At 28.7% G+C, this 12,008-nt stretch overlaps 3 protein-coding genes across 4 annotated transcripts; 2 read left to right on the top strand and 1 right to left on the bottom strand.

Annotated features, from left to right (window-relative positions):
* Positions 1-53: 53 nt before the first annotated feature.
* Positions 54-2,082, top strand: LOC114122481 (bolA-like protein 3). The gene is made up of 4 exons (XM_027985154.2): positions 54-378; positions 471-597; positions 1,033-1,121; positions 1,825-2,082. The coding sequence occupies exons 1-4, from the start codon at positions 331-333 to the stop codon at positions 1,903-1,905; spliced, it is 345 nt and encodes a 114-aa protein (XP_027840955.2). The 5' UTR covers positions 54-330; the 3' UTR covers positions 1,906-2,082.
* Positions 2,083-4,408: 2,326 nt separating this feature from the next.
* LOC114122472 (SET and MYND domain-containing protein 4) lies at positions 4,409-9,332 on the top strand. Its single transcript, XM_027985147.2, has 9 exons — positions 4,409-4,767; positions 4,896-5,040; positions 5,490-5,662; positions 5,751-5,985; positions 6,838-7,057; positions 7,354-7,718; positions 7,839-7,970; positions 8,801-9,002; positions 9,058-9,332. Exons 1-9 carry the CDS (start codon positions 4,440-4,442, stop codon positions 9,241-9,243), a joined length of 1,986 nt encoding a protein of 661 aa, XP_027840948.2. The 5' UTR covers positions 4,409-4,439; the 3' UTR covers positions 9,244-9,332.
* On the bottom strand, positions 9,218-11,616 carry LOC114122473 (ras-related protein Rab-39B). Of its 2 annotated transcripts, XM_027985148.2 has the most exons (6): positions 11,401-11,616; positions 11,154-11,345; positions 10,964-11,073; positions 10,715-10,880; positions 9,867-10,007; positions 9,218-9,715 (listed from the first exon to the last, which is right to left on the bottom strand). In XM_027985148.2, the coding sequence occupies exons 2-6, from the start codon at positions 11,259-11,261 to the stop codon at positions 9,578-9,580; spliced, it is 663 nt and encodes a 220-aa protein (XP_027840949.1). In that variant the 5' UTR covers positions 11,262-11,345; positions 11,401-11,616; the 3' UTR covers positions 9,218-9,577. The 2 variants fall into 2 exon arrangements, with proteins under 2 accessions (XP_027840949.1, XP_050054830.1); XM_050198873.1 differs by having other exon boundaries at positions 11,154-11,616.
* Positions 11,617-12,008: the final 392 nt, after the last annotated feature.

Here is a 12,008-nt window from a genome sequence, read left to right as displayed (position 1 = left end):
GAACATCCTCTGTGATAATAGTTATATCTTACAGTATCTTAGTCCTTATCCTTATTACTACTACTGTCTACTACTACTACTACTTCGTAGCCCAAGCTTTCAAATAAGTACTGTATAGCATATTATTATAATGAATAGTAATCGCTAATCGTGTACTAAGTAGTACCTTACTATCTCAGTAATTAAAAGTTTCACTTTTTACATTTTGGCGTTGTATTATTATAATATAAGTGTATCAATAGTATTTAAATATATGAATTTTAAACAAAATATTGTTTCTGGTTTCATAAGTAAATTCTCAACTTAATTATTTAAAAAAAAACTCGAAAAATGTTTCAAATTACAAGACGTAGTGCTAAATTATTTAGTACAAATTGTGTAAGTCAACTAGAAATACCTAAATTATTCTTATTACTAATAATCCGTTAATGATCTATTTCAAAATTATATTTTTACTTTTAATTGTTTAGATTGCTTTAAGAAAATATGCAGATAGCTCTAATGTAGCAACTTTGAAAGGTGGTGAAAATATTTTGTATTTGTCATTACAAAAAAAATTTCCTCAAGCCAAAGAAATTAAAATCAAAGATATTTCAGGTTATTATATAATACATTAGATTTTAAATTTGAATCACTAATTTTTTTTTTACAATTTAAGCATGTAATTTCTTAGTTTAATTTAATATCAAATGTATAGTAAAAATATTAAATCTTTTCCTAATGTACATTTGTTTAAAATTACATTATATCACATAATATATATTTTGACATTAGACAAAAAAATCTTTTGTTTTTAATATGATTACCTATTGATATAATGATATATAACACTTAAAATTTAAAAGAGAGTAGTACAATGGTTTACTCTCTTAAGTATTATATATGATCAGTACAAATGTATTATACAATTATTAGTTTTCAATCAATGAATTGTATTTTTTATTTCAAAAATACGGAACTGTTTTTTTTTTTGTATCTCAACTAAATTACTTATAATTTTATTTTTTATTAACTATTTCAAAATGTTTATAGGTGGTTGTGGTGCAATTTTTGAAGTATTTATTTCCACTATAGAATTCAAGGGAATGAGTATGGTGAAACAACACCAACTTATTAATGAAGTATGTAATATACTAATATGATTTATTTTAATTATAAACCAGACACTTATACAGAAAAAAATCTATGAGGCATATTGTATTCATAAGTAAATAAAAATTCAAATTGATCTTAAATAGATTTATCAAAAATATATTTTTTTAAATTATTTTGGGATGTTTAAACCTACTCATACTGTATATGTGCCTGTTGTAGTCTTACATAAACTTCTACTTTTCTGAGTATTCTAATTAAATATTAGATTCAATTATTAAGGTGTTGATAACCCTCTTTAGACCGTTAAAATATTTATCGAGCTTTTTAAGATTTTTATTAATTCTTTAGTGTATATTCAATGTTAATATGTAACCTATATAATCACTAAATTTAGTCTGTTAAGTCATTATTTTTTCAGTGTTCTCAAAATAAGTGGTAACATTTATTTATCAAAATCTTATTTTAATATTTATTATGGAATCTCACATTTATTTTTTACTAAAAACTTTTGTTTTCTAAACCAAAAGAAAATAATAGAAACTAGTTACTCACTGAATGAAAAAATGTTAAAACCTTACTATATTATTTTTCATATTTAATACTGTAACACATCAATACACTTATAATTATTTTACATTTTAACCACTAAAAATTTAATTCAACAATTTACAAATTAGGTGTTCTTAAAGTTATAATTATAAAATATAATTCGTATATTGTTTGTTTTAGGTTTTAAAAGATCAAATTAAGTCAATGCATGGAATACGAATACACACAGAAATACCTGCTGAAAATAATAAGTCAAATTAATTATGTACTAGGTATAATTAAAAAATAGTTATTTTAAAAAGAAAACTATTTTGTTATTGTATAAATTGTTTTCTCTAGGAATATGTCTTATGTGAGGAGACTATATAATATAGCTGTTTGATATTATTGTTATTTTATTTTTACCATTATTATAACATAATATATTATTTAATCATACCTGTGTGTTTATTACATTTTACAATTAATAGTTAAATATTATATTTTAAACTTAAAAGTTTAAAAAAAAACTTATAACTTTCCACGGTTTGGAATTGTTTTCATTAAATGAATACTTTTTAATTTTACTTGTAATACAGTAAGCATATTTTTGTAATTTGTTATAAATATCTATTTAAAATATGGTACAGTGGCACTATGTTATATTTAAAAAAGAATACATTGTATACAGTTACCCTCTTTAATTTTTTCTTATGGGCCCATTTGTTCAAAAGTAGATATGTAAATTAAATATATTAACTCAGAAACTATTAGATACATTTTTTTGAATGACAAACTAGGCATATATTACTGATTTAAAAGTTTTCAATTTTTTTTTAATAATATTTAGTAGTTCCTAATAAAATATATTGTTAAAAATTCATCCTTGTCACTATTCCTTTATATTTCACTTGAATATTATTTATGCAAATGTGTATTAATCAAATTATTTAATCCAAGATTATTTATTTGTTTTAAATTAGAAAGTGATAAATGCATTGTTTTACAATGATGTATGATTTTTATTACCTGGAGTCACCTCTAGAAAAAGTAGAAATGCTTTGCTTTGATTTTTAACTTAAAGGGTGGTTTCTGGTAAATAATTAAATCTATCTGGTATTTGAAAAAAACGAAAAATTACAGTACTTTCTCAAAGAAAAATCTAAAAAACAAAAACGAATTAGGTAAAATAGGAATTTTTAACAAAATTAAATTACATTTTACAAAATGTTGTTTTTTGTTGTATTTCAAAAATAAATTAAACGCAAGACTTTTTACCTAATGGTCATATTAGAATTTTCTAATATGAACTGGTATAATTTTCAAAATACTTTGTACTATTTATAAATATTTGAAATTTTCGACTATCTTTTTATACGCAGGATTGGTATTTATAACTTTATAACAAGGTGGATATCCACCTTGCTTTATAAACAAACAACTTTGATAAAGTTTCATTACAAGTTTTAACTTGAACGGTTATAGCTTGAAAATATAATATAGATATACTTACACTAAGATTCCTTATAAGTTACTGAACTATTAAAGAGTGGGAATTATTCAAAAGTTTATCGTAAAATCACAAATTGTATTATTTTTAAATATTGACAAAGTATTATTTGATGTTTAAATTTAAAAATTTCAATTACCCACTAAAAAAAAAAAAGTAATTGTAGAAACTGATGAGAACATTCTGCTATTACTGAAATCGATATTTTTCGTGCATAATGAAATGTTCAAAATAATTAGATAATATAATTTATTTTAAACTCTTTCTATAAACAATTCAAATTTTCAATTTTTTTTATTTTAACTAGATAAAAAATATTTAGGCTAGATTAAAAACTTTGAAATTTGTATACAAGATCCCGCATAAATTGTTCTTATCGTTTTTAAAGCATTAAGCAAAATTTTAAATAAACGTTTGAAGTTAAAATCATGGCAATACCTATGTAGGTACTTATGTGTTGACATATTATGTCAAATAAATAATATCAATGTCCAATATTGATTTATAAATGCATGTGAAATACAATACCCTATTGTTAATACAGTATTAAATAATCCAACTTACGTATATTAAACCTATGTTTGTAATTATGTACCTATTTAAAAGTGACACGCTACTATAAATAAGGTATAATATAGTAACGGGTGCTATAGTCAGAACCACAGAAGATAATCAGATAATTTATTATGTGCTAAAATTGCTATTATTTTTTTTCTTATACTCTATTTAATTAGTGTTTATTTATACAATATAAAATGTACAACAATAAGCGTACGCGTATGCGATGATGAGAGTATAATGTCCACTGGTTACTGTTAATTACGCGAGAAAATATAAGTTACCTATTCATTGTAGTGAAACTTTCGACAGGGGAATATTAATTTTAAGAAATAATAATAAGCAGGTGAACCGTAAACGACACATACGACATGATTATAAGCAAAAGCATTACATTTTTATTTTAGTTTTCCTAATACCATTGTAATTTATAAGGTCTTAAAGACATTTTTATAGCCTTTTAGGGACTCAACCTTACACGTTAACAATTTACTCGACGATGGCTGGACGTAGTTGATGATAATACGTTTCTAGTACATAACTTTATGTCTATATAATGTATAGAAATGTGTCCAACAACTCCATCACGAAGTATTATTCCTAATCACACCGAACAATCTAACTACTGGAAAACGTCCAAAATTCTTAAAATAGCTTCTGGCTTAAGTTGTGAATCCTGTTTAATGTCGGGTGATGGAATAATATTATATTGCTCCTACCTACTACCTATCTATCTAGTCACGATATTATGTTGAACGGACCAACACCGCCGGGCATCGAGCCCTTTTCGATTCGACACGATCGATTTTGTAATACTTTAAAATCGTCTGATTGGGATGAATTCACCAAATCGACAGACGACAAACAGAAAATACAGTTCGTTTACGAACGACTGTATTCACACGGACAGTCTTCTGGTGACGGTGACAATATTGAAGACGAACCGGCGAGCTACAAAAATGGAGATAAGGCTTTGGAAATGAAAAAATCCGGGACCGATTATTTTCAGAAGTCGGATTATCGAAATGCGTTGAACTGGTATTCTTTAGCTGTGCTCCATTGTCCTCAAACCAAAGGTAATTGATCATAATATCATGATTAATATAAGACTATTTGTGATGGGGTGGTGTTTGGAGAGAGGGTAGAGAGACGAAATATTTAGCATATAATATAATGAGGTATCTCGGGTGTTTTGTAATTGTAGATTGGAAGATACAATTATCGATCATCTATGCTAATCGTTCGGCGTGTCTTTATCATTTGGAAAATTACGACTTGGCCATTTCGGATATACAACGGGCGCTCGATCACGGATATCCAAAGGATCTACGATACAAAGTGTATGATAGGTACGTCACTACGTCGCACGTGGTATATATTATTTATATACTGCCCACTGTCTGTCAGCAGCAGTCCTTTTATCAATAAGTACTCATCATGATTCATGAGACGTAGGTATTCAGAATTTTTGATTCCCATCCCTGTGCTATTTTTTCACGGGAGGGTAGGCTCTATTATGTCAAACATATAGATAAAGCGCATAAAATAGTACTAATAGTTTTCTCATTTTTAATGATACAAAATATAATAAACAATATTTGTCGTTTAAAAAAGTGCTACCTCCTCCCGAAATAGTACGTCACACTAAATAATGTCATCCACTGTAATCTAGTTAGTAATGGAGATGTACAACTGTACAAGCACAATGTAGCCAATGCATAGGTACGCCTTGTACCGCGTGGTAGTGTCATATAAAGAGTGACATTACAATAATTATATATTATGTACCTACATACAGAAAAGCAAGATGTTTTTTGGCCACAAAACAATTGAAATTAGCATTAGAGTCGTTTAAAGCAACCATTCGGTCTTTGGATGATTCGCGTTTGTCGTTTGATGAACGGCGCAAACGACAGCTTGACGTACAGATCATGCTGACGATGTTGGATAAGGACAAGCACGCTAAGAACGGTAAAACAACAATAAAAAAAATATATTATACAGTTCTACATATACATTTCACACAGGTATCGATAATATTTAATAGTTGTATGCGTAGGCATTATAGAGACCGGTACAACAAAATTGAAAGAACCGGAAGTGGACGGTGGACGGAGCGACGCATATCCGGCGTTCAGTAACGCTGTGACCGTCGAGTACAATGAAACCGAAGGAAGACACGCGGTAGCCGAAAGGGACGTGCCCGTCGGAAAAGTTTTGTTGGTCGAGCGCGCTTACGCCTCAGTCCTACTTCGAGAATACAATCATTCGCATTGCACCAATTGTTTCGTCAGGTATACGAAACGGATTTTTGTCTTTCGGTGACATCATATATGTCATAAAATATTTGTTATAGCCTTATCTATTTATCGTTGATTTTAAATACTATCTAGTATTTATATCTATTTATGTTTGTTTAGTTGTAGACACAGGGGTGGATTTATCTATGGATTAACTGAGGGTTGCAGAATAATTGTAGGATGCGATACTCACTTTGAATAATATTTAGAAATATTTTAAATCTAAAATTAAAATATGAAAATGTTGTGTCAATAAAGAATAACTAAGGTATTAAAATAATAGGTATTATATTAGTAGGTACGTGAAGTACGAAAATCGATTTAGAATTTGAGCCAAGCGATATCACGAATATATTATAATTCATCTTTTGAGGTAGGTAGTTCATAGTTTTACAATGTTGAGTGTGTTTTTTTGTATCTATACGACTATACGTCACCGTTAGGCGTACATAGGTAATAAAAATAGTAAATACTTCGAAGATAGTTTTTGGTGAAAAATTGGATCTAGTTTTAGTACTTTAAATCAAAAGTAAAATATTTAGGAAAAACCTCCCCCCCAAAAATAAAATAAAAAAATAGGAAAAAAACAAAAATCTACCATTTTTTTTTTTGTATTGAAATTGAATAACTAGAAATTTGAATTTTTTATCAAACATTTTTCTAGACATAATAACATTTTAAAAACATTTAAAACTATTATTTAAATAAGTAGGTATATGAAATGGGCTTCAAAACTATTAAATACCAAAATGAGTTGCAACTTGCAAGTCAAAACGGGTTGAAGATCAGTCATCAGTGCATACTGCATTGTATTTTATATTATTTACTTTATAATGTTCACCGCAGGCTGATGGCGCCTTTACCATGTCCGGATTGCGAAAGAGTAGCGTTTTGCGGTGAGTTTTGCAAAAGGACTGCCTTGGAATCGTATCACGCGATAGAATGTTCAATGTTGCCTGCACTCTTCTCGGCCGGCGTTTCTATAACGTGCCTGATCGCACTTCGAATAATCACGCAACAGCCGTTGAAGTATTTCATCAACCTACGACCAAAGTTATTAAATCATGTAATTACAGCTCGTTGGTCATTTGGTCATAATAATATTATTATAGTTTATACAAGAGTTTAAGAAGGGAGGCTCCGCGGTTTATATAATGTAAGTAGAATCAGCTTGTATGAGCTGAGGTGGGGTCTAAGTCACTCATCAGTCATCACTCTTGGGAGGGCCGTCTTGGGATTTGTAGGGGTCCATGGGCTCGGGTGCCACTGTGTTTAGGGTAAAGACGGAACTGTCCTTTACTCTATATAAGCTATAGTGATATAATCTTATCCGAATAGGATTATAATTTACATTTATTTTAGACGCTGAGGCCGCGCGGTAAACACGAACCCGATAACTACGTAAACTTGTACGATTTGGTCACCCACCGAGAAAAGAGATCTGTACAGGATATATTACATAGAACACACGTGGCTGCTTTTTACTTGTACTGTTTGAAAAAGACAAACTATTTCACTGTGGACTGCGATACAAACCGTCGACTAACCGATGACGAGTTGTTCATTGGAAGTCTGTTGTTACATCATTTGCTGCTGCTCCAATTTAACGCTTTCGAAGTGTCCGAACTCCGACAACTTGGCAACGAGCAAGAGACAGTGTTCATTGGTGGCTCCATTTACCCGACCCTTGCTTTGCTGAATCACTCTTGCGACCCATGCGTTGTCAGGTAGGTACCACCGATGCATATTACTGAATATTATATGATTTAACTACATTTTAGGTACATTGTACACAAAACTAAATTGCAATTAATGAATTAATAGATTGCCAAATTGTCTAAATGTAGGTACCACCTAGGAACAACAGTCGTAGTACACAACATCCGTGAATTGCATGCCGGGGAAGCGATTACAGAAAATTATGGTCCAATGTTTATGCTCCATCCAAAAGAAGAGCGATTACAGACTCTTAAAAATAGGTATTAAAATAAATAAATAGCTAGATACCCATTTTTAAATTAATAATACGTGTAGCATTTTGGTATAACAACTTATACATATTATATTAAGCCTATTACAATATACAGCCACGGTTTAATTATCCTTAACGTATAGGTAGGTACTCAAATTTCAATGACTCAGAAACCACTGGTTTAAATTTCGATTTAGAATATTAAGATACATCAAAATGTTTAAAAAAAATTTATATAGGCCCAAAAATTCAAGAAAAAAATAGAGTTATTTCTATTTGTAAAACAAAAGTGATATCACGTGCAGCATTTTCCTTGAATGACACAACAAACAAAATATCTCAAGCATTCAAAAATATTATTTTGTGTAGGTATTAAAATTTCAAAAATTAGATTTTAAATTATTCCATTATTAAAAAAAGGAGATATCCTTGATGAGTCACCCTGTATCTTTATTCTATACATAATTAAGTTATATTAACACAACAGATTAAATTGCTATTATTATTATTACTCATAGATTAGATATTATTTAACACAAATTAGAATATTAATAAACCAATTAAAAAATTATTGAACTTTGATTTTTAATAAGGTTAAACATTTGATTATGCGTGGTATTCAGATAATAAATACACTTTACTTTTAATGTCATCATCAAATAATTTTACAACCAGACAACCTGTTTACATTATGTATTGAAAAAAGGCGTTTGCAAGTAAATTGAGCATACAGTTTAATATTTTAGTTATTACCCATGTGACTAATGAATTATTTTACGTATTATTTACAACACGTTGAGGACAATTAATTGAAATATATTGGGTTTACTGTGATAGGTATTGGTTTGAATGTAATTGTATAGCCTGCTGTCAAGATTGGCCAACTTTGGAACAGATGAAGACAAATACATCGCTCAGAATCAGATGTTCACATTGTAAAAATTCAATCACAGTGACAACAGAAACAATGGAGTTTATAGTCCATTGTATGGTTTGCTCAAAAACTACTAAACTGTTACCGGTTTTAAAAGTTTTGCAGGTATCTACTGCTCAATTACATTTAACGACAAATATTAATAAAAATGTTCTTTAAGGAAACGGAGAATAAATATTCAGTTGCCAAACGGTTGATGGATAAGCACAACTATGAAAAGGCTTTAGCAGAATTCATGGCACTTTTATCTTTATTACATAAGCACATGGTGCCACCTTTCAGGGACTACCATCTTTGTCAGCAAGCAATAAGACAGTGTATGTTGACATTTGGAAATAAATTATAGTAATTTATTATTGAGTAAGACAGATAGTTTATACAAAGCTTAATTGTAAAACATTCATATTAAAAAAATATAATTATGTGCAAAAAAATTATACATTTATATATATATATAAAATAAACTATAGTTTACAATAATTCATAGAATACTAGTCTTGTACCATTCTCCTAAATGTAGCTTAAATATTTACCTTAGGTTAATATTTGTCAATATAAACATTTAAAAATTTAAAAATTAAAAGTCATCAAAGCCTAATGTTTGTTTCATAAAATTGTTATTCAGTTAAAGATAAAAAACAAAAAAAAAAGAATAAAAGCTTGTTAAGGGGATTCAAGTTTTAACAGCATGACTTAGCTGGTTCAGCCTCAATATAGTTATTGAAATCAATGCTAGCTGAATGATGTGAATAACCACTTTTAATGCCATCCCAGCCTTCTTCCATTTGGTATTCACCACTTTTTATCCTCTGATAAATCTAAAAAAATAATATTCAATAAACAATAGATATTAAGACTATTATTTTGCCTATTTATTGATATTACATTTATTAAAAGGCCTTGAAAAGAAAATAGTAAAGTTACGCATAATATAAATCATAATCAATTTGTGAATAAATTAATAATTACTTCTTGGGTAATAGCAGAAAATGCCAATTCAACATTAGAACCTGTTTTTGCTGATGTTTCAACAGTGAATATATTATGTTCTGCACCAAATTGTTTGGCTTCTTCTTCAGTCACTTCCCTTTTACTAGCACCATTATTTACCTATGTAAAATAAACAAATAAACTACATAGTATTGATAATTATTTACAAATTATTTACACTTTTAATAATTCATATTTAGATAGATAAATTTGTACATAAAATATACTGGTTAATATTTGTTGATAGATTTCATTATTATTTATTTTTTGATTTCCATATAAATTAAATATTTAGTCATGATAATATCTTCAAAATACTGTTACAATTTTTATTCAATATTATTTTAGTAAAATTATCATGAAACTTTTCTTATTAATATACCTATTACTAAACTTAGAAGATAACCTTGAAACCCTTGTAATCTTAAACTTAATCAATTTAGAATAATTTATCAGAGTTTAACAGAACATATATTATAATTAATAAAGGCAATTAGATGTAATAAAACACTTCTATATTATAAAAGATGTGTACTATACTTTAACATTCATTTTTAGATGAAAATTTAAGAGAAAATAAGTATAATACAGTATTACATTTTTAGTATATAGATGCAAAATTGTTGTAATAATAATAATAATAAAGAAAAACAAGTTATGTTAATTAGTTATTATTGTCTGCTACAATTAAAGTAGTTGTATACAATAGTTTTAAAATTTGAATTCTGTAAAAACAAAATACCTACACAAAAAACCTTTTATATATTAAGTACTTTTAAATTGTTTTTTTAGAATGTATACTTGTACATAGATATTTTAAAAATTACCAGATCTAATTTGCACCCAACTAAGACAAATACTGGTCGATGAGGTTCAATGTGTCGTTTGGCATCGTTCATCCAAACAGGTATGTGTTCAAAACTAGCTCGTTTTGTTATGTCATATATTAACAAAGCACCTACTGAATTTCGATAGTAGGATTTTGTAATTGATCTATTAAATACAAAATATAACCATTGACGGCATTAAGTCAACAAGAACAATAATAAAAACAAAAACAATTCGTTCTTACTTACCTAAATCTCTCTTGACCAGCTGTATCCCAAAGCTGTAATTTTATTCGTGGACCACTGGGTATTTGTATTGTTCTAGCAAAAAAATCAACGCCAACTGTCGGATCAGACACCTGGTATATAACATTAATAATAATAAAATAAAACCAATTTATGCAATGAACATTAAGTTATTTTTTAACAAAGCTTTTACCTCGACGAATTTACCGTCGTTGAAAAATTTTAACAGTGAACTCTTGCCCACTGTACTGTCACCGATCAGTATCAAACGGAACTGATAGTCAAACATCAAGTCAGCCATATTGTAGAACGTGAACGAAACTATGAACGTGGGTTCGAAATAGTTCGGAAAACAAAATCGTTCTAATTCAATTCAATCGGATGACTAATAATGAAAATTATTAGTCAATTGAAATACAAATTCTTCGACAAAAACTTACGTAACCATCACTGAACTTGCAGGTATATAAAGAGTTACAAAGTATACTGTTGACAATTGAATTGTTTCTTTGTACGTACACACTTCACATGTGTATTAAAAATAACTAATAACTGCGACGTAGGTAAGACGAGCAGTCAATGATTTTTTTCCTTTATCTAGAGAAGTTATTATGCATTATGTAAATATCGCGACAGCCAATAGATAATACTGTTTGGTTCGTCCTTGTGGTCCTATAGTAGTTGTTCTTTAATGATATTATATTATTTTATCATCATTTTCCCCTCCTTATGTTTTTATTCTATGGTATTACACCCAACCCCGCAAACTCATAACGTTTCCCCATTCATGGGTCACCAGCTGCTGCTGTCCTCTCTCTCTTTGGGTTGTTCTGTAAATCGGGTAACTGGTATATTGATTCCGGGCGTTTCGGTATAATAATTTTTTTTTATAAATTGGCGGGCAACAAGTCGATCAAACCACCAATATTGTTCTGTGGTCAAACTACAGTACTAGCCACGAACCAACTCTTTAATCCGACATACTGACCTTATTATATAAACTCAATTAATAGGTAATTAATAATTATTATAAGGTTAAAGTTCTGGC

The sequence above is a fragment of the Aphis gossypii genome, chromosome 1 (assembly GCF_020184175.1).
Source record: "Aphis gossypii isolate Hap1 chromosome 1, ASM2018417v2, whole genome shotgun sequence".
In the NCBI taxonomy this organism is placed as follows: domain Eukaryota; kingdom Metazoa; phylum Arthropoda; class Insecta; order Hemiptera; family Aphididae; genus Aphis; species Aphis gossypii.
Note: the sequence above shows the minus strand (reverse complement) of the source record. Positions and strands in the feature narration are given on the sequence as shown.

What these genes read in the sequence shown, in the direction of transcription:
- LOC114122481 (XM_027985154.2), top strand. Translation starts at nt 331, where the DNA reads ATGTTTCAAATTACAAGACGTAGTGCTAAATTATTTAGTACAAATTGT. An exon ending in AATTATTTAGTACAAATTGT is followed by an intron (nt 379 to 470) that starts GTAAGTCAACTA and finishes TTAATTGTTTAG; the next exon opens with ATTGCTTTAAGAAAATATGC. An exon ending in TAAAATCAAAGATATTTCAG is followed by an intron (nt 598 to 1,032) that starts GTTATTATATAA and finishes AAATGTTTATAG; the next exon opens with GTGGTTGTGGTGCAATTTTT.
- LOC114122472 (XM_027985147.2), top strand. Translation starts at nt 4,440, where the DNA reads ATGTTGAACGGACCAACACCGCCGGGCATCGAGCCCTTTTCGATTCGA. An exon ending in TGCGACCCATGCGTTGTCAG is followed by an intron (nt 7,719 to 7,838) that starts GTAGGTACCACC and finishes GTCTAAATGTAG; the next exon opens with GTACCACCTAGGAACAACAG. An exon ending in CGGTTTTAAAAGTTTTGCAG is followed by an intron (nt 9,003 to 9,057) that starts GTATCTACTGCT and finishes ATGTTCTTTAAG; the next exon opens with GAAACGGAGAATAAATATTC.
- LOC114122473 (XM_050198873.1), bottom strand. Translation starts at nt 11,261, where the DNA reads ATGGCTGACTTGATGTTTGACTATCAGTTCCGTTTGATACTGATCGGT. An exon ending in ACGACGGTAAATTCGTCGAG is followed by an intron (nt 11,074 to 11,153) that starts GTAAAAGCTTTG and finishes GTTATATACCAG; the next exon opens with GTGTCTGATCCGACAGTTGG. An exon ending in TTTCTGCTATTACCCAAGAA is followed by an intron (nt 9,716 to 9,866) that starts GTAATTATTAAT and finishes TTATTTTTTTAG; the next exon opens with ATTTATCAGAGGATAAAAAG.